General features: G+C 37.3%; 1 protein-coding gene across 1 annotated transcript in view; it reads right to left on the bottom strand.

The window, feature by feature from the left end:
- The window catches only part of sema3aa (sema domain, immunoglobulin domain (Ig), short basic domain, secreted, (semaphorin) 3Aa), a 42,866-nt gene that overhangs the window by 11,162 nt on the left and 6,245 nt on the right, over nt 1-25,459 (bottom strand). Inside the window, exons 2-10 of the mRNA XM_053650198.1 lie at nt 16,158-16,318; nt 12,023-12,085; nt 5,381-5,500; nt 3,818-3,911; nt 3,592-3,711; nt 2,018-2,160; nt 1,409-1,523; nt 1,241-1,310; nt 243-387 (exon numbers count right to left, since the gene is read on the bottom strand). Coding sequence (XP_053506173.1) covers nt 243-387; nt 1,241-1,310; nt 1,409-1,523; nt 2,018-2,160; nt 3,592-3,711; nt 3,818-3,911; nt 5,381-5,500; nt 12,023-12,085; nt 16,158-16,318 — 1,031 coding nt within the window. The remainder of the gene's footprint in view (nt 1-242; nt 388-1,240; nt 1,311-1,408; nt 1,524-2,017; nt 2,161-3,591; nt 3,712-3,817; nt 3,912-5,380; nt 5,501-12,022; nt 12,086-16,157; nt 16,319-25,459) is intronic.

The raw sequence follows: 25,459 nt of genomic DNA, 5'->3' as shown, positions 1-25,459 counted from the left end.
TTTTCTTCAGAAAACTTGACCATATCAATGATTACACACTTTTTAAAATCTATTTGTGGATCATCTGCCATACAAGTCCCTGTTCGGACAAGTGTCCGAACACCTCCTGACCAATCACAATGGAGCATTCAACAGCACTATGGTAGAAGTTCATATAACCAACGTAATTGTACAGTGGGTTTTTATACTGTTTTATACTAAAGTGCAAATTTAGTAAAACAAATACTGAGGCAGGAACTCACTGTGCCAGGGCGGGGGTATGGGACCCTGCCTTGAAAGGGTACCCACTGGTAATTTGGACCATCTCTGTGGGCATAGGGGCCCAGAAACACCCTCCTGATGTCAGCCATGCTATACATGCAGATCGCTGACCCACGAAAGATGTTACTGTGCAGAAGAAAAGGAAGAAAATTCAGTTCATTTGAAAGAATAAAAAAGTAATAAAAGACATGTCTGTCTGCATGTGATGGGAGTAATCAAAAATTGAAGGACGTTGAATGCATTTGTAAAATGTTAATTAGCGAAAATCAATTTGGCACAGGGGAAATGATCGCACTGATTCTTTTCTACGCAGTCAAGGTCGTAGACGCATATACACACATAACGCCCAGACACACTCAGATAAAACATTGATCCAGTGCTGTAGCCTCGGTGGTTCATTAAATGGTAATATTAAATGCCAGTCCCCAGAATGCACTTCTATTCATCTCTAGAACAGAGCACTTAGAAAGCCAATTAAAGCGGTCTAATTCCTCAAAGCTGGTAATTGAATTTTTGAGGGCTGTGTTCTTTGCATACATTAGATATGCAGCGAGGCAGGAGTGCTGAGTTCGCTCTGGCTAACCGCACTGCTTTTCTCGCTGCTTGACAATAATTAATCATGATGTGCTTGCTCTCTTCCTCATATCTCGCTTGCATAAACACGCACCCAGGCAATATGTGTGAAAGCACTGCATGCTCATCCATTATCCTCAAAGTCTGGCTCTCTCATGTAACTAGTTTGTCTGCTTTTGTTCCACTTGGCTTCCCGTTTTAATCGCATTTCCTCCAGACTGGGCTGAGATGCTGCTGATCAGGCAGCAGGTACAGTAAATAGGAGCTTGAATGTGGGATAAAGGGGGTATTCCCTAGGTCTGATGGATTACAGGTTGGAGGGATGTCTGAAGAGCTGAGCACATCTGACATGCATGTACTTAGTGAAGTAAATGAAAAAGAGAGAAAGAAGAGTGATTGCTTTTACCTGGAGGTAGTGAAGACCGCATAGATCACTGGGTTCTTTGGGTCTTTGGCACTCATTAAAAACACGTCCTCTGAAAAGGCAGAACATTGCAAAATTCATTCCTCTTGGACATTGAATAGTTTTTATATAGTGTAGCTGTTTTGAATGTAAAAATGAACACCCACTTACGGAGCTCATCGAAGTGCGTGTCGATGCCGTTGAGCCCTGGGACGGAACAAGTCAGTTTAGCTTTTAGGAACGTAGTCCATTTGTTCACCAGACTCCTGTGTCCTCCCTCGTCATTCTGGTTAACAAACACAGACACATCATATACAGATACAGTTCATAGTTTTTCCATTTTTTCCCCAATTTGGTCTTAACAATTCCCACCCATTAGCTATTATCATGCAACAACTACTAACTGGGGAGGGTGAAGGCATACATATGCTTCCTCCAAACCAACATTCACATCACAGGGTGAAGGTTGCATCACAGGGCAGCTTAACACACTTAGAGGAACGTGCTATCTACCCTCTTCCGCATACATGAGCTTACTCACAATTGACTAGTGTTGCTGTGATTAACAGGGGAGAGATTATGCCATTCCTCCCACCCACCCAGAGAGCACGGGAGCATTGTGCTCTTTATCCCCAGCCATGGATGGCTATGACATTGTTGGGATTCAAACTCACGATCTCCCGACGATATGGTGAACGTTTTGCTGTTGAGCCAAAAGTTAGCATAGATTTGTCAAGAGGTTCTACTTGTGTCAAGGTGTGGAGGTATGTGTATTGTTACCTTACACAGTTGTGCTATTCTGGAGATGGTGGCTTTGCCTGTGTGTTCTCCATCCATGGCGTTCTCTTTGAAGAACAGGAAGATTTTGTCGTCCTCTGGGTTATCGCTCTCAGGGATGAGGTGAATGCCAACAAACTTGGGATCTGGCAAGCAAATACCAAGAAATATTGGATATAATTGAAGATTTCTATTACTTCAATTAAATTCAGTTCAATTTTATTTGTATAGCGCATTTTACAATGGTCATTGTCTCAAAGCAGCTTTACAGACACATATAAACACAGGATACAGATTTTAAATGTGTGAATTTATCTCTGTTGAGCAAGCCAGTGGCGACGGTGGCGAGGAAAAACTCGCTAAGATGTTAAGAGGAAGAAACCTTGAGAGGAACCAGACTCAGAAGGGAACCCATCCTCATCTGGGTAACAACGGATAGTTGTTAGTGTGAAAGTAAAGGAAAGTTCATTATGGTTTTATATGAAGTCTGCTTGTTGAACTAGTCCACTGTTCAAACGAGACCCGAGTGCAAAAATGCATGTTGTAATTGCAGTCCCAGGGCCATAGTAGCAACCACATTACTATATTTCAACTCACTGAGTCTTCAGAGATGCTTGGACCACACAATGACAACACATTTAAACTGAAATGTAATGTACTGAAATGGAATGGAATGAAATGTAAGCGACCCTTGTCCATGATGGAAGTCATGCACACGGACAAATGATGCTATTTAACACCACACAATCATTCAAATGATGTGAAATGGACACCTCATATGCATATTATCATACAATATGTGTTTGTCTGGATGTGTATCTGTAAATGTATGAAAAAGGGAAGGTAGATCGACCCAGCCTTTCCAACCTCATTAGAATCCAATTCTTCTTCTAAAATTGATTATTAATGTACAACATAGAAACGTATTACAGATGTATTAAAACAGTGTAGAAATGTGAATCCTGAACGCACGGTCAAGAGTTTATTGTTAAAAAAACAAACAAAAAAAATAGACAAAAAGCTTCTTTGATGCACAAAGTTAAAAGCTCCTGAATGCAGTGCATTAGTTTTGTGAAGAGACCATGTGTCTGTTGATAAGGGCTTGATAGAATGGCCATTGGACTGATCCTGTGAACGGCACTGGCTCTTTTGTGATGTCGAGACAGCATTCAGAGAGGCACAATGAAGGTGAGATCTGATGTATCCGTAGCAACAGATGACGGGAATTAAGGTGCGAAGAATACCTTCACAAAAGCATCTTTTCTAATGACAATATGGCAGTGTTTATGGTAGTGATGCTGACCCAGGGTCTGGGCGTTTGATGGCTGAAATAAGAACCGATAACAGGGCCAGATGAGAGGGGGATTAGCATCCTGGGAAAATACGATGCCGCCTCTTAAAGATGAAATTGACCTTTTGAGTCTTGTAAATCCCTACTAATTCAGACGACTCTGTCAGAGGAAACATTCAGCAGCAGTTAATCTCCTCTGCAGACATTCTTGCATAGACACACACTCACCTACTTGCTTTTCTCCTCTCAATCATCAGATGTCTTTTAAACACATGGTCTGCCTTACCGTTCAGCCATCTGGAATCGTGCTGCTCTGTCCGGACTGGGTGATGAGCTCCAAGGGTTCGGAAAATGGCAAAGTCTCGTCCCATGAAGTCTGCCGAAGTTCCAGAATATAATTCCCCATCTATCAATTAGGAAATTAAAGAGTGTTGGGTGTCCTACAAATTCATTTAGAGCAAAGACAATCTATCAGTCATCAAGAATATTAAAAGCATTATGCAGAAACCCACCAATCAGCAGAGAGGATGACAGCATCTTTGGGTCATAGGGGCTTTTCCCACGGCCATTCTCAAAGTAGGATGTGTCCAGCCTGAAAATATTGTCCTGTGAAAGAGGATATATACATTTAGGAATAAAAAATACAGTTGCACTGTGTATTTATTTATTTATTTGCCATTTATACATTTGTATCATATACAAAATTGTAACATCGATCTTATTATCTGTGGTTCTCATTTCTAAATTATACTAGGCTATTCTATGAGTAATATTCAAAACTACTTGTTATCCAAGAAAGAAAAACATATAATCATTGATCTGGTGGAGTTTTCATTTAGGAGATGTTTATTTAACATCTTTTGGAAGGAGTCTCCAGTGTCAGCGCTTTGTAACAGTCAGTAAGATTTACGCAACAGGAGAGTCTTCAGGATGGAGGAGAATGTGGTTTTGACTTAATAATACAAAAAGTTGCAATTTCTTTTGTTTTATAAACTTCATGAGAGAGAGAAAAAAATGACTGGTGAGGGAAGGACTGTTTATAGCGTGTTATAAAGCAAGTGATAACAGCAACAAACTTGTTTTGCGGGTGTTGAACAGCATTAAATGGTTTAAAAGGATGACATTTTGTGTGTTGGTAAATGAAAATAATTGTTGCTGTTGTGTAAGAGGAATAAAACACTTTGGGATGTGCCGCTATTTGAAAATAATCAGCTTTGGGGTGGTAGCAGTCACTCCGCTTCGTGTCGGATCACATCGTACCAGTTAATTGCAGATTATTTTTCTATAACAGCATACCACATTGTGTTTTATTCCTTAATTCTGATTTTTTTTTTTTCCATGGATAGAATAAACATTGATTATTTGGTTTAAGACTTGACACATAGTTATAAACTAACTTAAACTAAATCTAAATCTTATTGAATTCTTCTGTTTATAGTAAATTGCTAATGCTTTTTAATCTCTTGGTTAGTGATTCCAATCTGGCAATGTATGTTGTATTCATGCTAAATTTAATACTATTAATGTTCATACTAATTCTATAAATAAATATTAAGAGAAACTAAAATGTTGCCCAATGAAATTCATTTATGAAATAGACTACAAGTCTCTGTATATTCTTTATTTCCAGCAATCCAAAAATCCAGTTGTATAATACTGTATATTGACCATAATCTCGAGCAAAATGACTCCAACCCCTAAAAGTCAAGCAGAAATACCAAATATCAGGCAGAAGCACGCAATTTCCCATTGGAGAAAGTCCAGCTTACTCTCCACATATGAATCACCCTTTCTCAACAAATGTGCTTCTCTCTCCTGCTCTCATTTTGCACTTCTCTGCTGAAATCATTCACGAGGCGTCAGCGGAAGTCTTAGTCTGAGATTATATCCTCTAAATAATTAATCTCTCTATGCTTATAGAGGCAGCGTGTGAATGTGTCTGGGAGATGTGTTACATGAGAGGCAGCGAGGATAAAATATCTTATTAAACTGATAAGTGAAAAAAATATCGCAGCTCTGCAGTATGTGTGTGTGTGTGTGTGTGTGTGTGTGTGTGTGTGTGTGTGTGTATATACCTCTGCTCTTTTGCCTATCTCCAGGTAGGCACATATAGGGTGAAACGCTCCTGTGCCACACACATATAGGTGTGTTTGGTTGTAGGATTGCAGCACCCGCACAAAGTTGGAGCACTCTTTCTGAAAACAGACATACGACACAGATTGTGAACAGACCCGCTTCTTCTGTGAATGATTTAACATCATTTCACGTTATGATTTCACGTTATTTCACATGATTTTATATCATGTTTTGTATTGTTGTCTGTTTGCAGGACACACACACACACACACACACACACACACACACACACTACATTTCATTTTATTTGCAGATATATTAATGTAGATCAGTGGTCACCAATCCTGTTTCTGAAGATCTACCTTCCTGAACCATAATTGTGCCCACCTGACCATCTAAACATTGCCTTAAGAATTTCTTGATGAACTAAAACAGGTGTGTTAGATTCTGGTTGGAGATGAAACCTGCAGGAAGGTAGATCTCCAGGAACAGGGTTGGTGACCACTGATATACAGTAGACCTACATTTGGCTTTCCTCCATTAAAAACAAAGCAAAAGAGAGTGGCACGCATACTTTTGCACTCAACTATATATTATTCATTCTCGATGAGTGGCTGATCTATTCGTATATTATGAGAACATGTGTACGTTAATAAACACACTGTAATTTATACAGAACCGACTTTTAAATGCGTCCTAACCCTAATATTTTAGCTTAAAGTGTCATTGAAATGCCTGTGAATTCTCACAGACGAACTGATTACAGCTCAACACGCTCTATCCATCTTAGTCTCTCAGCTCACTCACATTAGAGTGAATCTGGATTTGATGAGACTTAAATCGACAGCACATGTGGCTAATCCCATTGCGGTATACACGAGTCGGAGAGGAAACCGATGTGTGCGTGTGATTGTTTAGTCCATGAACGACTTCAAGGTTCACTTAATTAAGAGATACATGAAGGATGGATTCCACAAAGATAAACACACATTATGTAGTGCAAACATCCATTTAACACAGGAAACACACAAACCTGATGATTATGCATGTAATGATGTGTGCTTAACACACATGTCCATACACATAGGTATAAATTCTTTTGTGTGCATGTTCAAGGACACATACTCCCCCCCACACACACCCTTCTTGTTAAATAAAAGAGAATAACTCATCTGTATAAACAGTGATAATTCAGGCTGCTGTGGTGTGTGGTGTGTGTTGTCTGTGGAGGGAAGTGACAGAAATATCAGTTATATATGTTACTATATGTTTCTTGCTTTTTTTTAACTTCTCTTTTATTTTTTTTTTACTTTCATCTTTCTGTGTTTTATATGGGATGAGAAAAAGAATGGATACGGAAAGTAAAAGTAGTCGTTATGGCCAAAATCATACCAGAAGCTGAAACATAGACAACACATCTACAAAGCAGTATGGAAAAGTAAATATATTTTTAAAAACCTATAAAATGTTAATTGGTGAAGAATTCACTAACACACTAACAATGTTAATAGGGTTTCTGGCACTCACCATATGTACACACACACACACACACACACACACACACACACACACACACACACTGGCTGCTTTATGATAAACAACAACAACAACAATAACAATAATAGCATGCATTTCTAACACCCAATCAGCTACTTGCTACTCTGTGGTTCACAGTACAGAAGTTTGCAAACCATTCGTTCAAAATGATGAATCTAATAAGACATTTAACGTAAATCAGATTTCACACGTATTCTTTCATTTTCACAGGTACAAAATAACACGTTTTTAAAAAAAAAAAAAAAAAAAAAAAAAAGACTTTGTCAGGTCTCCTTGCTGTTAGTTTTGGATTTTTCTGAAGCTCTAGAGCAGCTTGTGTTTGTTATTGTGTATGGATGTGTATATGCATGTAATACATGTAAGTAGTAATATGTATGTATGTAATATATTTAAGTATGTGGTATGTATGTATGTAATATATGTAAGTAGTAATATGTATGTATGTAATATGTATGTATTTAATATATGTATGTATGTAATATGTATGTATGTAATATGTGTAAGTAGTAATATGTATGTATGTAAGTAATATGCACATATGTAATATATGTAAGTATGTAATATGTATGCGTGTATGTATGTATGTACAACTCCAATTCCGAAAAACTTGGGACCGTATGGAAAATGCTAATAAAAACAAAGAGAAAACAAAAAAATGTATAAAGACAACGTATTTGATGTTTTACCTAATCAACGGCATAGTATTTTGAAAATTACGGTTTATTTTGAAATTGATGCATGCAACACGTTCCAAAAAAGTTGGGACAGGGGCGATTTAGGACTAATAGCAATGTGACAAGTTGAAATAAGAAGGTGATGTGAAACAGGTGAGGCAATTGTCTAATCATAGTATATAAGGAACCTCCAAAAAAGGCCTAGTCCTTCAAGAGCAAGGATGGGTCGAGGCTCGCCAATCTGCCAACAGATGCGTCAGTGAGTAATCCAACACTTTGAGAACAACATTCACCAAAGACAAAATGGTAGGATGTTTTGCATTTCACCTTTTACCTTTGATTCAAGGAATCCGGTCAAATCTGGATTCGCAAAGTGGCAGGCTGAAAACCACTTCTGAATGCACGTGATCGCTGATCCCTCAGACGTTACTGTCTTAAAAACCGGCATGAGTCTGTAATGGATATCCTGACATGGGCTCGGGAATACTTTGGTAAACCTTTGCCATGCAACACCATTTGCCGCTGCATCCACAGATGCAAATTAAGGCTTTACTTGTGTGTATGTATGTTTGTATGTGTGTATGTATGTATGTATGTAATATGTAAGTACTTAATATGTATATATGTATGTATGTGCGTATATATGTAAGTACTTAATATGTGTATATGTATATATGTATGTATGTATGCATGTATATGTGTATATATGTATGTATGTATGTGTGTAAGTACACAATAAGTTTGTATGTATGTACTTCTAATTTATGTTGCACTTTTAAAGTTTTCGTTTGACTCATTCTTGTCTAGAAAGCATAATGTATAAGAATGAGCGCATCACTATAAACCTGTAATTTGAATTACAGCTGAAATTACAGTCAATGCTGCTGTTACTGAAAATGAAAAAAACACCTATTGACCAATCAGATATGAAAATTTAAGACACAGGAACTGACTATTAAAATTAAGGAAAAAAAAGAGAGAGAGAGATTATTAGGACATACACTTACCACTGTTTTTTTTTTTGTTTTGTTTTTTTTTTTTAAATAGCTCTTAGATTAAATAGTCTAGATGCACCGTAAATTATACCATTTGAATAAAGCCAGACAAACCACAGACCATCAGACATTTATTTATGCTACTTAACTATGACTTTAACCTCTCTGCCAACTGTATTTAACCAAACCAGGTATTAGCAATGTTCATTAGTGTGCCTTTTGCAATATCTACAGTCACAGCTGGAGTATACTTAGTTCTAAACCTCCTGATTTTGCTTCATCAATTTGGCAAATACGACATAGCATCATAAAACACCTGTATATGTTGAACTCTGTTTCACTAAATGATACAAATGTGTGTATACATTCCGAACACATTCATTCTGGACACGACTTCTCTCAGTGTTGACTGACGTGTTTGAAATTTCCCGTAGCAGTTATTGTGTGAAAGGCTCGGCCCATGTGCGCTGTGCCAGACAGCACTCGCGGGTGGGACTCAGGCTCAGTGAGCTGTTCTACTGGAGCTCCCTGCTGCTCTCTAAACACACAAAACCGCACAAAACACACACTGAAAACCGCCTAGTGGGGCTTTTAACTAATTACTGTATAATTACAAATACACAATACGCCCGCTATGTTAATGTGGGGAAACACGGCATTGAAGAGAAAAGACTTTTACAAGTATGCCCTGATTTATATTACAAAATAAAAATTAGTATACCTGTTGAATTCTCAAATCTGATTGGTCAGAAGGTGTTGATTCATTTTCTATAACAACAGCTCTGACAGTAAATCACAGGCTCTTATTCAATTTATTTCTATAGTCATTTACAACTTACACAACTTATCCACGATCACAAAAACCTGTCATGTAGAGTTATCACACTGAGCTCTGTTTGGTTTCGTTTAGCTTTTACTTGCTAGCTTGATCAGAGATGAAGTGACTAAATAAGCAGGGGGTAAACAGCATCAGCCTTGTGATTGATAAGGGTAAAGCTTCCACTCTTAGAAAAAGGGCCCTTGTATAGTTGTTTCTAAATTTTGTAAAATGGTTCTTCTTATAATCTGTTAAAACAGGGAGACTCTCTGTTGTAAATAAAAGGTTCATTTAAGGTTCATAAAAGGTTCATTCAGAAAGACAACGTATTTTTTAAACTTGCTCTTAATATCAAGCAACTGTGGTGGTTGAAGGAAAACACGTGCTTCCTGTGAGACATGTGAAGCCACTCTGCAACCACAGAGCAGCATAACACACTCTGAAGAAGGTGCTATCAGCCCTCTTCCACATACGTATGCTCACAAATGAAAGAGCTTGCCATCTTTCACACTCAGAGTGCATGGCCCATTCTACTTCTATTGTACTCCTGGCCACGGATGGCTGTGGCATCATCTGCAACCTCGGGATCTCCGTAAGCAACAGAATTTTTGACTAAATATAAGGTCGCAAACGTCAAATCATTTTATCATTCATCAACATAAAGAATGCAGATAATCCTGGAGCTGAATGTACATAATATACGCTACCGGTCAAAAGCTTAGACACACTCATTCTTTATTTTTATTATTGTGTTGCACAGTTTAGAATAATAATAAAGTCATCAAAACTCTGGAGTAACACAAATGGAATGATGGGAATTATGCTGTTATAAAAAATCCCAAATAAATCAAAATAATTTAGTATTTTAGCATCTTCAAAGTAATTGGCACCCTGTCCAGGGTGTACCCCACCTTGTGCCCGATGCTCCCTGGGATAGGCTCCAGGCTCCCCCGTGACCCTGAAGAAGGATAAGCGGTATAGAAGATGGATGGATGGATGGATCTTCAAAGTAGACGCGCTTTTTACCTAGAACTGATTTCTTGAGAAATTTCCCTGAGATGCTTTTTAAACAGTATTAAAGGAGTTCACACCTACGCTGGACTCTTATCAGCTGCTTTTCGGAATATTTCACTCGAGTCGTGCGTTTACAAAAATATTTTTTGTAAATAAAATGTTAGTTTTTTAATGAAAGAAATGAACATGTTAGCACGATTATATTTTTGTCTACAACACTGATTTCAAACATTTAATCATACACATACAGATCAAAAGATTTTTAAGATCATGAGAAACATTTCAGTCAAGTGTCCCAAAAGTTTTGACCGGTAGTGTAGGATGTTCGAAAGTCTCACTTTTTTCATACATTGTACATTGTGTGCCTGCAGGACCAACGTTAAATAAATTAGTATCTGGGAATGGTCCACAGTGATAAGAACTGAGTGTCAAAGATTATTTTGACTACAGATGTCACAGTGTGGGGTAGAGTGGAATTAACAATCCAGTCACCCTAAATTGAAGGGGACTTCAAGGGGAACTCCATCCATTTTCTGTACCACTTATCCTACACAGGGTTGCCAAAAGCAAGGTGAGGAACACTAACCACTAAGCCACTGTGCCCCCCCCTCAAGGGGAACTCCTACACTAAAAAGAGATGGGAAGCCAGAATGACAGAAACTGCATTTGTACATGGAGTAGACGTTCGTGGAACTGCCCTTTCCTGGTATTTTTGAATCTCACACACACAAGTGTGGAGTTTTGAACAGGACAAAGGACAGATAGACCGACCGTGTCTTGCCTTGAGCCAAACAGGAGAATCGAGAGACTCCTGACTACAGAAAAGGAAATAGCTTAGTAATGTCCTAATCAAGCGTTCTCACTTACTCACAACATACTTCTTTCCAGAATATTTTCACTGCATGCATTCGCCTTAATGTGGCCTGTCTGGAATTTAGGGCTACAGTGTGTGTTTACCGTATGCATATCTGAGGAAAGCATGTAAAAACATTTTCTCATTAGGTGCATGATTAACTTGTGAATGTGTGTGAGTGTGTATGTGTATGTGTGTGTGTGTGTGTGTGTGTGTGTGTGGAGCAGGTGGTACGTGTTATCTCTGATGATTATGCCCCCCTGGTGCCCCTCATTTCACTACAAAAGAACTCATGCATGAAATTGGCATTAGATACTACATACCACACACACACACACACACACACAAATGGATACACACACAAAAATAAAGCAAGAGAATGCTCGATTTGCTGGTTGAGTAAATAAACTCTCTGTGATCAAGGCTGGGCCCCAAGAGTTCTGGCTCGGCTGCCAAGCACCGCACTCTGGGTAAATAAACGTCCAGCAGGAACGACGGAGCAGACACACACAACAAAGACAGCAAGAGTTCCCATTACCGTGCACTCTTTCTTGTGTAAAACACAACACACAGCATAGCATACACATCACACACACGCAGGCGTACACATACAATAAATACGATGTTAATGCACAGTGATGTCATTGTTGTAAATCACAGGCTCCACACATGTCTGCCTGTGGTTTTCTTTTGTATACACCACACAGCATACTGAAAGTGGAGTTACTTACTCCGAGGTCTTTTCCTGCCCACTTGCACTCATCTCGTTTTGAAGGTGTGGCCGGCCAGGCGATCTGCAAGACAGAGTGTGTTAATGTGTGAACACCTAACACAAAGAGCTGCAAATGACTGACTACTGCATGATGCAGGCTGTAAAATAATTAAAGATTAGTATCTGCCATCCTTCTGCTACCACCATCTGTGGCAAATAAACCAAAGATCCAGCGGGACCTACCACTGAACAAATCATAAACACACACACACACACACACACACACACACGCACAAACCTGCAGAGCTGTGATATTTTATCATTTATCATTTTAACAAGATATTTTATCCTTGAGCATAATTACTTAGCAAATTTACAACACTAATCTATTGCTATAATTCTTATGGGTATGTACAGAAAAAAATATCTCCTCCAGTCGACTACACTTTGACATATTTTCTAATATAAATAAAGATATTGATGTTACAGAATTCTCTAAATCAATGAAGAAACTGGATGACAGGATATATTATTCAGAAATTTCACAATTTTAAATAGCCATTGTATAAATAACACTTTATGAACTGTTCAGTTCCACAGCTTATGCACAACAGATCTAAAGCCCCTATTTTATCTCACAGAAAAGCACTTAATAGCTATTTGGGTCTGGGAAAATAAATGATGTGATAATTAAATACTCAGTGAAATACAGTGTGCTCTTTAAAAATCTCATCTCATGTGTATTTACAGCCAAAAGCATTTGTCTTAAAAGGTCAGGGTGAAAACTAGCTTGAAGGAATACTCCAAGATTTTATTTATTTATTAATTTATTTATTTATTTTACCGTAAACTCTATCTACAGTATCAGTGGTGTAGGTATGATTACAACAGACAAGAATTTTAACATGTTACCCTGTAATATGAGAAGAACAGAAAACCTCTTGACTGGAAACTCACTTATAATGGAAGTCTAAGGGCAGCTTTTTGGGTAACACTTTACAATAACAGTACATGATTAATCATGCAGTACCTGAATTAATCCTTACTTAAAAAAGAACTAATGATGAGTTAAGGTATGCACTAATCACAAACTAATGAAGCGCTAACCTTAACCACGACATAAGTCTTATGAATTCATGCGAGAATAACGTCCACCTTAAGTACCTGCTAGTACATATTTATTAGTTAATCAACACGTAGGGACAAACTAAATCAAACATGCTGTTTAATAAAGAATATGAATTAAACGTGCATAATTTCAAATTGTTTATATCATTTGCTGTACAGTATGCAGCTGCGTACACAAACATCATTGGATGGCGCTTTACATTGATCCTCCTTATCGAATGTAGAACACCAATCATTTCATCTCAATCCGTTTTGCGTCATTCTCCATCCATTTCTCTTTAAATCCCACTGCTCCTTTGCCCACAAGGGTGAAATGAATACAGTAATACAGTATTTATTCATTTAGCAGAAACGATTATCTATTAACATTTAAAAATAGTGTTCTATAAGATTATTTTCCTGTGCTTTAGTCTCATTTCTCACTCATTTCTCTCGTGTGCAATTGCTCATGTCTTGGGTCACTGCCCCTCAAAATGTGTGCACACTGGTTGAGATGAAATTATTGGTGTTTATTATTAATGCGTCTTTCTACGTTCGATAATAAACAATTTGAAATGATGCATGTTTAATTCACATTCGTTCTTAAAGAGCATGTTTTTTAATTAATACATTAACTAATAAACATGTACTAATGTATTTAAGGTGGTCGTTATTCACACATGAATACTTAAGACTCATGTCATAGTTAAGGTTAGGTCTTCATTAGTTTGTGATTAGTACATGCCTTAACTTGTCATTAGTTCATATTTAAGTAAGTATTAATTCAGGTATTAGTGCATGATTATTCATGTACTGTTATTGTAATGTGTTACCATGTTTTGTTTCCTTTCCTCTCCCAAAAACATGCTAGTAGGTGAATTGGCTATGCTAAACCGGCCCTAGATGTGTATACCATGCCTAGTGTTCCCTGGATAAGGCTCCTGATTCATCCTGATGTCGACCAGGATAAAGCTTACAGAGGATAAATTAATAGATTATAATTGGTCCTTTCAGAGATGGGCCTACTTTTTCAAAGGGACAAATATGTACAATGCACTCTATGGATACAACAAAAACAGATAACACAAAAGCATAAGCTATTTAGATTTCCAAGTGCTTTTGGCTTACTCTATATATTTATCAGTACAGAGAGAGGTTAAAATGTGTCTTGGTGATGGTGATCATGGTAATCACCTGTACACTACAGACTAGGTTAAAAAAAACAACAACAACACTGAAATATTCCTTTAACCCTCTCTAGGTCAACTAATGGATTTGTGATGCAGACTAACAGCCTCTCAAGACTCAGAGAGAAGAAATAAGAGACAGAAATAATGTGAGAATGTTAAAGTAATAGAACCCAAAGAAATGGAAAGGAGGGAAGGAGAGAGAGAACGATAGCTTTACTGGAATGTAGATCTCACTGAGTACAGATGGGAAAATGTTGAACAGAAGAGAGGCTGAAGGAAAACATGGGGGGAAAAAGAGCTGGACTACTGTGGTAATCCTTGGATTAAACTCATGACATGAATGTCTTTTGATCACTTCCTGCTCTTTTCTTTTAAACTCACCTGAATTCTGCTTCAGGATCATTAAACAAATCTAATAGTTTAGTCAACATTATAGTGTCTTCACACTGATTCCCATACCCATATTCCCAAGACTTGGTTGGTGTCAGATATTTGCTTCTTCAGCAAAAGAAGTATAAGGAAAGCATTGCACAACACAAATGTCTATATCATCACACACTCACTTCGAATGGAGTTGTGTTTTTCAGCATCTTAAACATGCTTTATTTTTTTTTTTTCACTGTATGATCTAAAATTGTATCACAAAGCTAAACAGTAGTAGCAGGAGGTGCCATCTTGAAGTCTGAGCTGACTCAGCACATGATCTGGTAGGAAATTTGGCCAAAATTGTATATTAGAACTGATTTGGATGATAATATACCTTAGACCACAGTGCTGTTGAATTCTTGATTCTGATTTGTTAGAATTTTCTACATCAGCTCGGACAATAGTGCTTGCTGTATTTCAAATCACAGGTTTATATTAATGCACTGATTCTGATATGTTATTGTTTCTATAGTAACAACTCATATGGGGGGGGGACTTGTTTAACTCTCAATATAATATAAGACTAATAATAAACATAAAAAATGTCTTCTAATTGGACAAAGAAACACATATCGTTTATATGGTGAAGTTTCCTGTAACATTTATGGAAGGAGTCTTCAGTGTCAGTGCACTGTAATAGTCAGTAAGTTTTCCGAAAGGGAAAATATTCAGGACAAAATGGAATTTATTAACTGCATGAGAGAGAAGAAAGAGAGGCTGGTGAGGAAATGACCATTTATAGCTGCTATAATGTAAGTGATTACAGGAACTAACTTGTTTCTTGGATATTCCTTGCCTAATACCATTTTTTTATTCTACTTTTTTATTCTACTATTTTATGAAACTAAACTGGTAGCATTTTTGGCAACAGAAACATTAGCTTTGAAGCTTGACTGCAAACCTTTTGGACTTTCAGACCCCAATCACGTCCTGGCTGATTAACTACATATGGCATAAAGTTCCAACTGTGTTAATTTCATTCCCCCTCTTTAATCAGCTCCTATGAACTCTCCTTGCCCTGCTTTGGGTTTTACCAATGCCACTTATATGATTTGCTACAATGAAATGACAGGCTTGTATTTGAAATGCCATACTGCCCTCTACAAAGTGGTGGACTCGTGCCAGTATGGTGGTGTGGTACAAATCTTTGGCAATAATAGCTATATCCTAGTACACACAAACGAAAGGTTGCATACACAGCTTTTGCATGACTTTGGAGGATGAACATTTTTTTCAAAAGTAATATATAATTAAGCATTTTTCACTGAGGTTTTGGAATATAAAATGCTCATTTGCTTGAATGCAATACAATCCATTGGAAATGAAACCAAAACACTCAATGCCAATACTATTATTTTAAAAGTGGTAAACCAAAGAGAGAAGTATTTCTGTGTGTGCATGCGTGTGTGCATGTGAGTGTGTAATTATTACCTGTTTGAGGTCTCTGTTAATGTTGACGAGGTCTAAAGAGAAGATATGGTCCTCTGCTCCTACTAGTAACCTCCCTCGCTCCTCATCCATTAGAAATGTGTCGTAACCTGAACTGTTTGTTATTCCAGTGAAAGTCACTAAATTACTGGAGTCCAGCATTTCTGAGACAGAGAGAGAGAGAAAAAAAGAGAAAGACAAATGAGTCTATGGACAGTATTATTGGCTCCTTGATAAGAACACAAGATGCTTGACTACAGTTCCATATCTTCATCTTGTTTCTGCAGCATTTCTGTTTTTATCTGTGGAAGCAATTTGTGAGAGTTCCTGAGAGTATTTCTTTAATGAGTGATTAGCTCAGATTCTGAAATATCACACTATAGTCACTTATAATTAGGCACTGTGGGAAAACTGCAGGATTCTGAATGTGGCCTTGCACGCCATTGGCTGAATCTCATAATCATTTACATTTACATTTATTCATTTAGCAGACGCTTTTATCCAAAGTGACTTACAAATGAGGAAATACAAGCAAGTAATCATTTATAATCATTATTATAAACTTGAGACATGGATGGAGTATGGACTTGGACTTTGAACATATACTGTTGCACAATGACTTGTATGAATAAAATCTTCAGTCACTTCCCAACACCGTCCTCACTTAGCAAAACTGGAAAGTTCTTCAAATAAGCAGTTCTAATCTTATGAATGTCAGGCATCAAATTGACCCATAGACTAAAATTGCACGAACACATCATTAACGTGATAAATATGAAAAGAATTTATTTAAATATTTGCATGACACATTGATAGCTGACACATGGCCCAATGACCCGTATACATATATATGATATACATATACATATATTCATTTATAAATACGTAAACATGGGCCTCACACTTGCAAATTTGCATTATTCGCAATTTGTCAGAAAAAACATAAAAGTTAAAGTTAGAGTTTGGGGCAGAAAAATAATATTTTAGTGAAACTATGAATTTTAAGAAATTTGACACATTACGTAAATGAAAGTTAAAAAATGTTTTCACCTAAACGTACACAAGTATGTAAAAGTAAAAATATGTATTTTAACTAAGACAATGACAATTCACATGCCCTCGATTGTTTGAATTCATACTGAATTTTTGCGTTCAGGTAACTTTAATGTGTGAAGAATAAGTGAGACTACTTGTGCAAAGCTCATAGTATACAATGATATAGACTGTCATAAATTTCATTGGATGTTGTAAATATAAACAAAAAAAAAAGTTAAAACGCAGAAATATGATTGTCTAGTAACTGGGGAAAATAAAAACATATTATGATTTTTGAGATTTGTTACAATTTACTTAAATATAGTAACAAAGTACAGAAAGTCATTTTGGTAATACATTCTGTGTAGCCTACATGTATAATGACTTTTGAATAACACATTATAATTATATATGAAAAGGCATTATAGTTTATAGCAATGTTTGTAATGTATATATTTTTTAATTTCTAATATTTGAACTGAATGCATTATAAGCAGTGTTTATAACACTTTACATTGCCAGTACCAAATAAATTCAGTTGCAGTTTGCTTAGTGGATTATGTGCAGTCATAGGCACATGATTTCCTGATAATCTCCCTGGTATAGATCATATGTTAAGGGGAAAAAAAACACATCAGGTCTCATAAGGCATTATAGAAAAGTGGGCTTGGTTTCTTTGGTATTGGTGATATAATGTGTTATGAACACTACTTATAAAACATCATGTTCATTCACATATAAACTCAGCAAAAAAAAGAAACATCCCTCTTTCAGGAGACTGTATTTTAAAGACAATTTTGTAAAATCCAAATAAGCTTTACAGATCTTTATTGGAAAGGGTTTAAACAAAGTTTTTCATACTTGTTCAATGAACTATAAACAGTTATTGCACATGCACCTGTGGAACCGTCCTTAAGACACGAACAGTTTACAGGCGGTAGGCAATTATGGTCACATTTACAATAACTTGGGACACTAAAGAGACCTTTCTACTGACTCTGAAAAACACCAGAACAAAGATGTCTAGGGTTCCTGCTCACCTGCGTGAACATGCCATAGACCTGCTGCAGGGAGGCATGAGGACTGCAGATGTGTCCAGAGCAATAAACTGCAATGTCTGTAATGTAAGACACCTAAGACAGGAAGGACAGCTGATCTTCCTTGCAGTGGCAAACCACATGTAACCATGTGTCCCCCCAGACGTGATTGAGAACTTACAAATGTCTTGGTGGAAGAGTGGAGTAACATCTCACAGCAAGAAATCTGCAAGAAATCTGACAAATCTGGTGCAGTCCATGAAGATGAGATGCACTGTAGTACTTAAAGCAGCTGGAGGCCACCACATACTGACTGTTACTTTTAATATTGACCCCCCTTTGTTCAGGGACACGTTATTCCATTTCTGTTCATCAAATGTCTGTGAAACTTGTTCAGTTTATGTCTCAGTTGTTGAATGTTTTTACGTTAATACAAATATTAACACATGTTATGAAATTTGCTGGAAATAAAAGCAGTTGAATGTGAGAGGACGTTTCTTTGTTTGCTTAGTATATTTATACACTACCGGTCAAAAGTTTGGAGACACTCGACTGAAATGTCTCTCATGATCCTAAAAACCTTTTGAACTGAAGGTGTATGTTCAATTGTTTGAAATCGGTATTTCATTGTGCCAACGTATTAATTTCATTCATTAGAAAACTAACATTTTATTTACAATTTTTTTTTTTAAACGGATGATTTGGATTGAAATATTCCAAAAAGCAGCCGATAAGAGTCCAGCGTAGGTGTGAACTCCTTTAATACTGTTTAAAAAGCATCTCAGGGGGATTCCTCAAGAAATTAGTTGAGAAAATTCCAAAAATACATTTCTGGAAATTGTAGGTGAAAACAGTGTCTAAATATTATATTATTTTTAATAAAATAAAATAAAATAAAATGGATAATAAAATAAAAATAAAGAATGCGTGTTCCGGACCAATTTTTGACCTATATATATATATATATATATATATATATATACATATATATATATATATATATATATATATATATATATATATATATATATATATATATATATATATATATTGGTTATCTTTCTGCAAAGATCATGTTGGGTAAAGAGCCAGTTCAACAAACTGCAGTTTTGTAGTGGTAAAAACAGTCAGTCTGCCTAAAATCGTCTAAAACCTAGCTAGCTAAGTGTGATTTCCTCACACAGTGAATGTCATGTTTTGATCATGTTGTTGAAAAGCTGTGTTCTGCAGAGAAATTGACATTGACATGAGCTTAATTCAGTACACACTGTAATCAGATACCGGCCATCAAAATGCCTGTGATGCTCCTGAACTGCAGTTGCAATGATATAAGATTGAAAATGCTATAACTTTGCTTGTAGTTGAAATACATGCACAAGAGAAACATTTCTCAGTTCTGTAGCTCTCAGAACTATATATATATATATATATATATATATATATATATATATATATATATATATATATATACACACACACACACACACACAAAGTTTCACAATGTGAAAAGTTGTCCCAAGCTGCAACACTGAAATTAGTCATAGCAAATGTTGCTCTGCTTTCCACCTCTGGTTAGGGGCAGAGTTAGTGTTTATACTTTTTCTTACAACTTCTTACAACCAGTCATATCATTGGGATTTTAATGAGAACAGGTTTAACTAGTAAAACTACAGTAAACTGCTGTTATAGACAGTAAGGTTACCAAAGTGTAAAGACAGAGAAGGCAGAGCAGGAGATGTGGAGATGTAGGAGTGTAGAAGAGGTAAATGAGGTGAAGTTAAGGAAAGCCAGGCTCTCTGTAATCATTGCCAGACTGTGAAAAATCCCCACTCAGTCCATTCCCGGCACCTCTGCCTATTCCGGCGGAGAAGCGAACATTTCTGCAATGCTTGGACAGCGCTCAGCACAGACTGTCTATGAATCATAATGATCAGTGACACGTAGAGGCTGCAGTGAGTCTCTAGAGCTCAGATCGACGTGCTGCTGTAGTAGCCATCTGCATTTGATTCTGGACATCTGTGAGCTTGGAGAAAAGGAGAGAGAGGGAGAGAGTGATTGAGAGAGAATGAGAGAGAGAGAGAGAAAATGAGAGCTCATCTATCACTGGTTAAGTAAATGCCCCCATAGGGAATACAGGACAATTGTGCGTACATCACAGAACAGAGGCTGGAATAAGGAGCAGCTTTTTGACTACCTTGTGTATGTGGCAACAGCCATTAAGCACGTAGTACAGAAACGTCCCAAATGGATCTCATGCCGTTAGAAAGCTGGAATATATTTGTAAAGGCCCCAAATGATCCATCTCACAGTGAACAAACATTTGTTCAAATGTTCTTGAGTAAATAGAAACCATGATGATCTCCCAAATTGAACTCAACTGGTGAGGTACACAGGGATTATAAACATTACAGGGAATAAAAACATGTAATCCAAACCATGAACAAAAGTATTGAACTGGTTAATAACATTATTTTTATGTTCCAGTGTGATTTAAAGAAAAAAAGTATAGATTAAGATTTTCCCAATAGGCCTTAATTTCTGTCTAGAATTGATCACTTCCTGTATGTATGTCTACAGGAAGATATGACATTAGATGTCATAGCCAGGTTTTCAAAGATAGCAGAAAAATCTGTGTAGAAAGTATTCTGCAAGCAACAAATTACACGTCAAAGTTGAAAGGGGAGGGGGGATAAAATGCTGGAGCAGGAATATAAAAAATATCGTTTCTATTATTATTATTATTATTATTATTATTATTATTATTCAAATTAACAGAGAGGTGGGGCAAGTAACACTTTATAATACTGTCCCAGAATTCATAGGTAACTATGCAGGAACTAACCAGGAATGAAGGAGTACTTCTTCATTCACATTTACGTCACTCCTATTAACTACTAAGAACTAGTGTATTATGCAAGAATTGTGTTTGGAGGAACAATTAACTGTGTTCCTATTAACAAAGCAGTAAATACTGAGTTTTAGATTTCTCCTGTGGAGAAAACGATGACTGTTTTATAATAAGTACTGATCACATCAACATTAATTGTCAGTAGTTTCCTCAAGTAGTCCGAACTAAATACTGCTTTAGTGAGCTCCAAAATAAAACCACATTTCTACCATACTAACAAAAAATCACAAAAAATGCTTTCCCCCCAATTTCACACACAAAAAATGCCCCCCTTCCCCAAATTCACACACACACACACACACACACACACACACACACACACACACACACACACACACACACACATACAAAAATGCTTTTATCAGTAGAGCCCTTACTCCATAAAGCACATGCAGACCAGATGCTGTGCAAAGCATTATTCAAATTAAAAATACTAATTTGCACAGTTATTGTGCATGTTTTTTTTTTTTTTTTTGACATTTTCAAATGACATTTTTAATAAAAGAAAATCCTCCAGGAAAATCACACAAGCATTATAATGAAACGCCACTTAAAAGACCCCAGTGGGAACAGCAGCAGCACTTTTTTCCCAGCTTCTAACAGAATCTAACAGCATGTCCAGTAAACTTCTCTGATCTTCCTGGAATGTAACAAAACCAAATACTAGAGTAACTCTGATAAATTATAATTAGGTGACTATCATTCTCAAATGTAAACAACAGTTTCCTGATGTGGGAAAGGCATTGTTTTGAAAGAGACTGTAGTTCCCTATAGAGATGCACCGATGTATAGGCCGATAAAGGCTATTTTTCCTGCTAAATCGATAATCCGATGATCGGGGCCGATTATATCCTGTCAATCAAAAGAGGGCGGGAAAACACATCGATTTCATGCTGTGTGTAAACATGATGTCTCTTGTGTGGAATGACAACAAAACTGCAGTTTGAATTATTATTCATTTATAAGAAGGTATAAAAGGCAGAAATATCGGACTCTGCCGATATCACTCTGAATAATCGGTTATCGGTATCGGCTGAGAAATTTAATATCGGTGCATCTCTAGTTCCCTAGCTCACTCAGTCACATTAGATAGCAATTTTGCCAGAAAGGTCCAACAACAAAACAAACCTTCTGGTCTAGACCATGCCAAGTTCTGGTTCAAATCTGAATACAGACATTTTGTTGCTTGGAGAAACAGAGCTGGTAGCCAGAGAAGTCATTAACTAAAATCTTTCTCGCACAAATTTAGAAAATATATGCAAATGCAAAAAAAAAAAAGTATATTTATATGCACAGAGATTTTTCTCTCTCTTTTTCTCTTTCTTTTAAGACCCTAGCCATTTTCATTTCTATTCTTTTACCTAAGACTTGTACTGTAATTTGCTTCCTCTTTTTCTCATTCACATTCCCTCTGCCCCATCTGCCTCGCACCTTTCACTCCTGCCGTTCTGGCACAAGATCTGTCAGCTCGGTGAGTTTCTGCCTTCTCTAAGCTTAAAAAGTGTGAGAGTGTGACTGCTGCTTGAACTTCAGAAAGAAGACATTCTTTCACAAAGGTCATCACAAGAGGTAGCCTGCAAATGGGTTGTGATTAAACAGTCTCACACACACACACACACACACACACACACACAAAACACAATGTGTCTGTGCTTATAGATCTTATCTTGGCCAACATCTTTATGGGTATGATATGATTTTTAAAGGAATTGTTCACTGAAAAAGGACATTATCACAATGATGAAAGTCGATCAGCTAAGAAATGTCTGGTGTCTGATAGACTCATTAGCTAGACTTCTAGCTTTTGCAATAAAGTCTGGTAGGTTTTGTTATCAAGTGCAGCCAATAACCGCCTACTTTCATGTTTACTCACCACTAACCAATTCAAGCAGACTCTTGTATAACTTTTACAGATGGCATGCTGTGAACTTTTGTCAATAATTATATATCTTGCTCCAAAAAGCTCATTGTGTCACAGGGGTTAAAAGAAATGCAAGTGTGGAAAGCCAGTCAATTAGTCTGAGCTTGATTTGCAGTAGTGTTACCACAAAGATTACTGGGTGATAAAGATTTGTTATTAGTTTTCTTGCAGATACAATGCAAAATTAAAAGAAGCAACCATTTAAACCCAAACTTGTCTTGGCTGATTGACTAGATTTGAAACCAAATAGAGGTTAAGTTCTGCATTTAAGTTGAAGAAATGCAAAGCACACAATCTCTCTGTCTGTCTCACTTGCTTTCATACAAACCTACAACAACACATCTGCCAGAGAACATGATGAGAACATTCAATAAGCATTCAGCAGGGTCTAAGATGGTTAGGATATAATATTAATATTATAATATTATGTTCCTTTTACATTTTAAAAACATCCGCTCAAATATTGGCTTGCTTCACAATGTTACTAGAATGTTGCACACACAAAGTTCCTACTTCCCAGATGTTCATTCCTTTAACTATAAATATATATAAATCAACGGACCTCCTCAGTACAAATTTATTTTATGACCATAATCCAACTATTCTAATATTAGGTTCATTACTTAAATATGATCAATAATCAGTATTAGAAGCTATGTATTTATTATTAACACACTTTGATTAAAAGTAGTGAGCAGGGTCACCTGAGCAATAGAGGCTTGCTGGCATTTGACCCGGCACTTTTCAAACTACTGGGGCTGGGGTTATTGTACTTCAGGCAATAACAGACAGTTCTGACTTGGTTGAAAAACCAGTCAATACTTCCAGTTCAGCTGGGGGGGAGGGAGAGGGGGTGGTTAGTAGGGGGTTGACAATTCTCCTGAAGGTGATCTCCTATGGGCGACAAAGGGTTAACCATGCTTTGGCGCTCACTGGAGCTTAATAATCGTGTGACATATGCACTTAATCTGCTTTCTTAATCAATTACAGGAACATTCCTCAAATGGCATTCTATGAATAAAGTAAGTAAGGCTTGCTGGAAAAATGTTTAGCAAAACAGACAGTTACTTCAGTGAGAAACCTCTATTAAAAGGTGTGTTGTGCCCTGTTGTTGTATTATAATCAGATCCTGGCTCCATATAGAACTAAAAGCAAAATACATAGGTCATCTGTATGTTTTTATAGACAAATGACAGATGTACTTCTCCTCTCAGACAAAAAATTCCGCCCCACCACTTGAGCAGTGGTGCCACCCCTGGTAGTGACATTTAAGTTGACATTATTTACAGGCCTAATTGACTTTGAGTTAGCGAGGCTTGCATTAAAACCATACCAATCAGTAAACCACTCAGTAGAGCAAATAACTATGAGAACTCAATCATAAATATAAAAACTTTGTTGTGATTTTCACCAGTGTAACAAAATTAAGCCATCACAGACCCCCTGTATGTGCTTCATGGATGCCTGGATCCATGGCTCTCAGTTTGCTTTAAACATAAAGTTCCTACAGCTGTAAAATTCTGCTAAGATTGTTCATTGGGATGCAGTGGGATTGATCTGCTAAGATTGTTCAGTGGGAAAACAGACAAGAGCTATTACACACAAGATTATTGTAGGACGCTTTCAATCAGTCAAAACAGCCCATTTGCAGTTGTGTGTTCTGTGTGTTTTAGGGCTCCTCTATGTCTGCGCAGTCTGCCACTCGGCATTCAGCGAGAGAGAGAGAGAGAGAGAGAGAGAGAGAGAGAGAGAGAGAATGAAAAAAAAGAATAAAAAGCAAAGCCGATGGTTTTGGGCGCTACCTATTTATTTGAGTAAGAACAATGGCGCACTTCAAACCACGCGTCAGCCCCTGACCCGGTTTTGGCCCCAGTTTCACTGCCAGACAGCTCACTCACATCCTCTCCAGTGCTTAGCAGGCAAAGTGTGTGGTGCGGTTTTGTTCAGTGTTTGTTCAATGCCAGAGTTCACTAAGCTTTTGGAAACTTGGACCATCGCTTAACATGCTGGTTTGTATGTCTCTCTGAGACTCTAGTTTTGCTTCACTATGCTTGGCTTAAGCTCTCTTTTGCTTAAACCGCCCTTCATATATCATGCTCTGGCTGCAGGTTTGTGTCAGTAACCTCGGTAACGGAGCCGTGCGCCAGGCTATGAAGGCGTTTTGATTGACAGCTCAGGACAGGCGGTTGAGCGGAAGCAGACACCCGCAGAGTCATTCTACTCCCAACGACACCAACAGGAAACATAATCAGCGTAGCAGATAGCCCCCAAAAGACAGTGTGTATGAGTTGGAGTGATTTATGGCTTAGAAAGATTACTCGAGGCAACAGTGCAATCAGTGAGGTGAAGCCTAGCATCTATTTACCTGGAGATAAATACAGCTGAGTGCAAAAGTTTACATCCC

The sequence above is a fragment of the Ictalurus furcatus genome, chromosome 19 (assembly GCF_023375685.1).
Source record: "Ictalurus furcatus strain D&B chromosome 19, Billie_1.0, whole genome shotgun sequence".
Taxonomy (NCBI): domain Eukaryota; kingdom Metazoa; phylum Chordata; class Actinopteri; order Siluriformes; family Ictaluridae; genus Ictalurus; species Ictalurus furcatus.
Note: the sequence above shows the minus strand (reverse complement) of the source record. Positions and strands in the feature narration are given on the sequence as shown.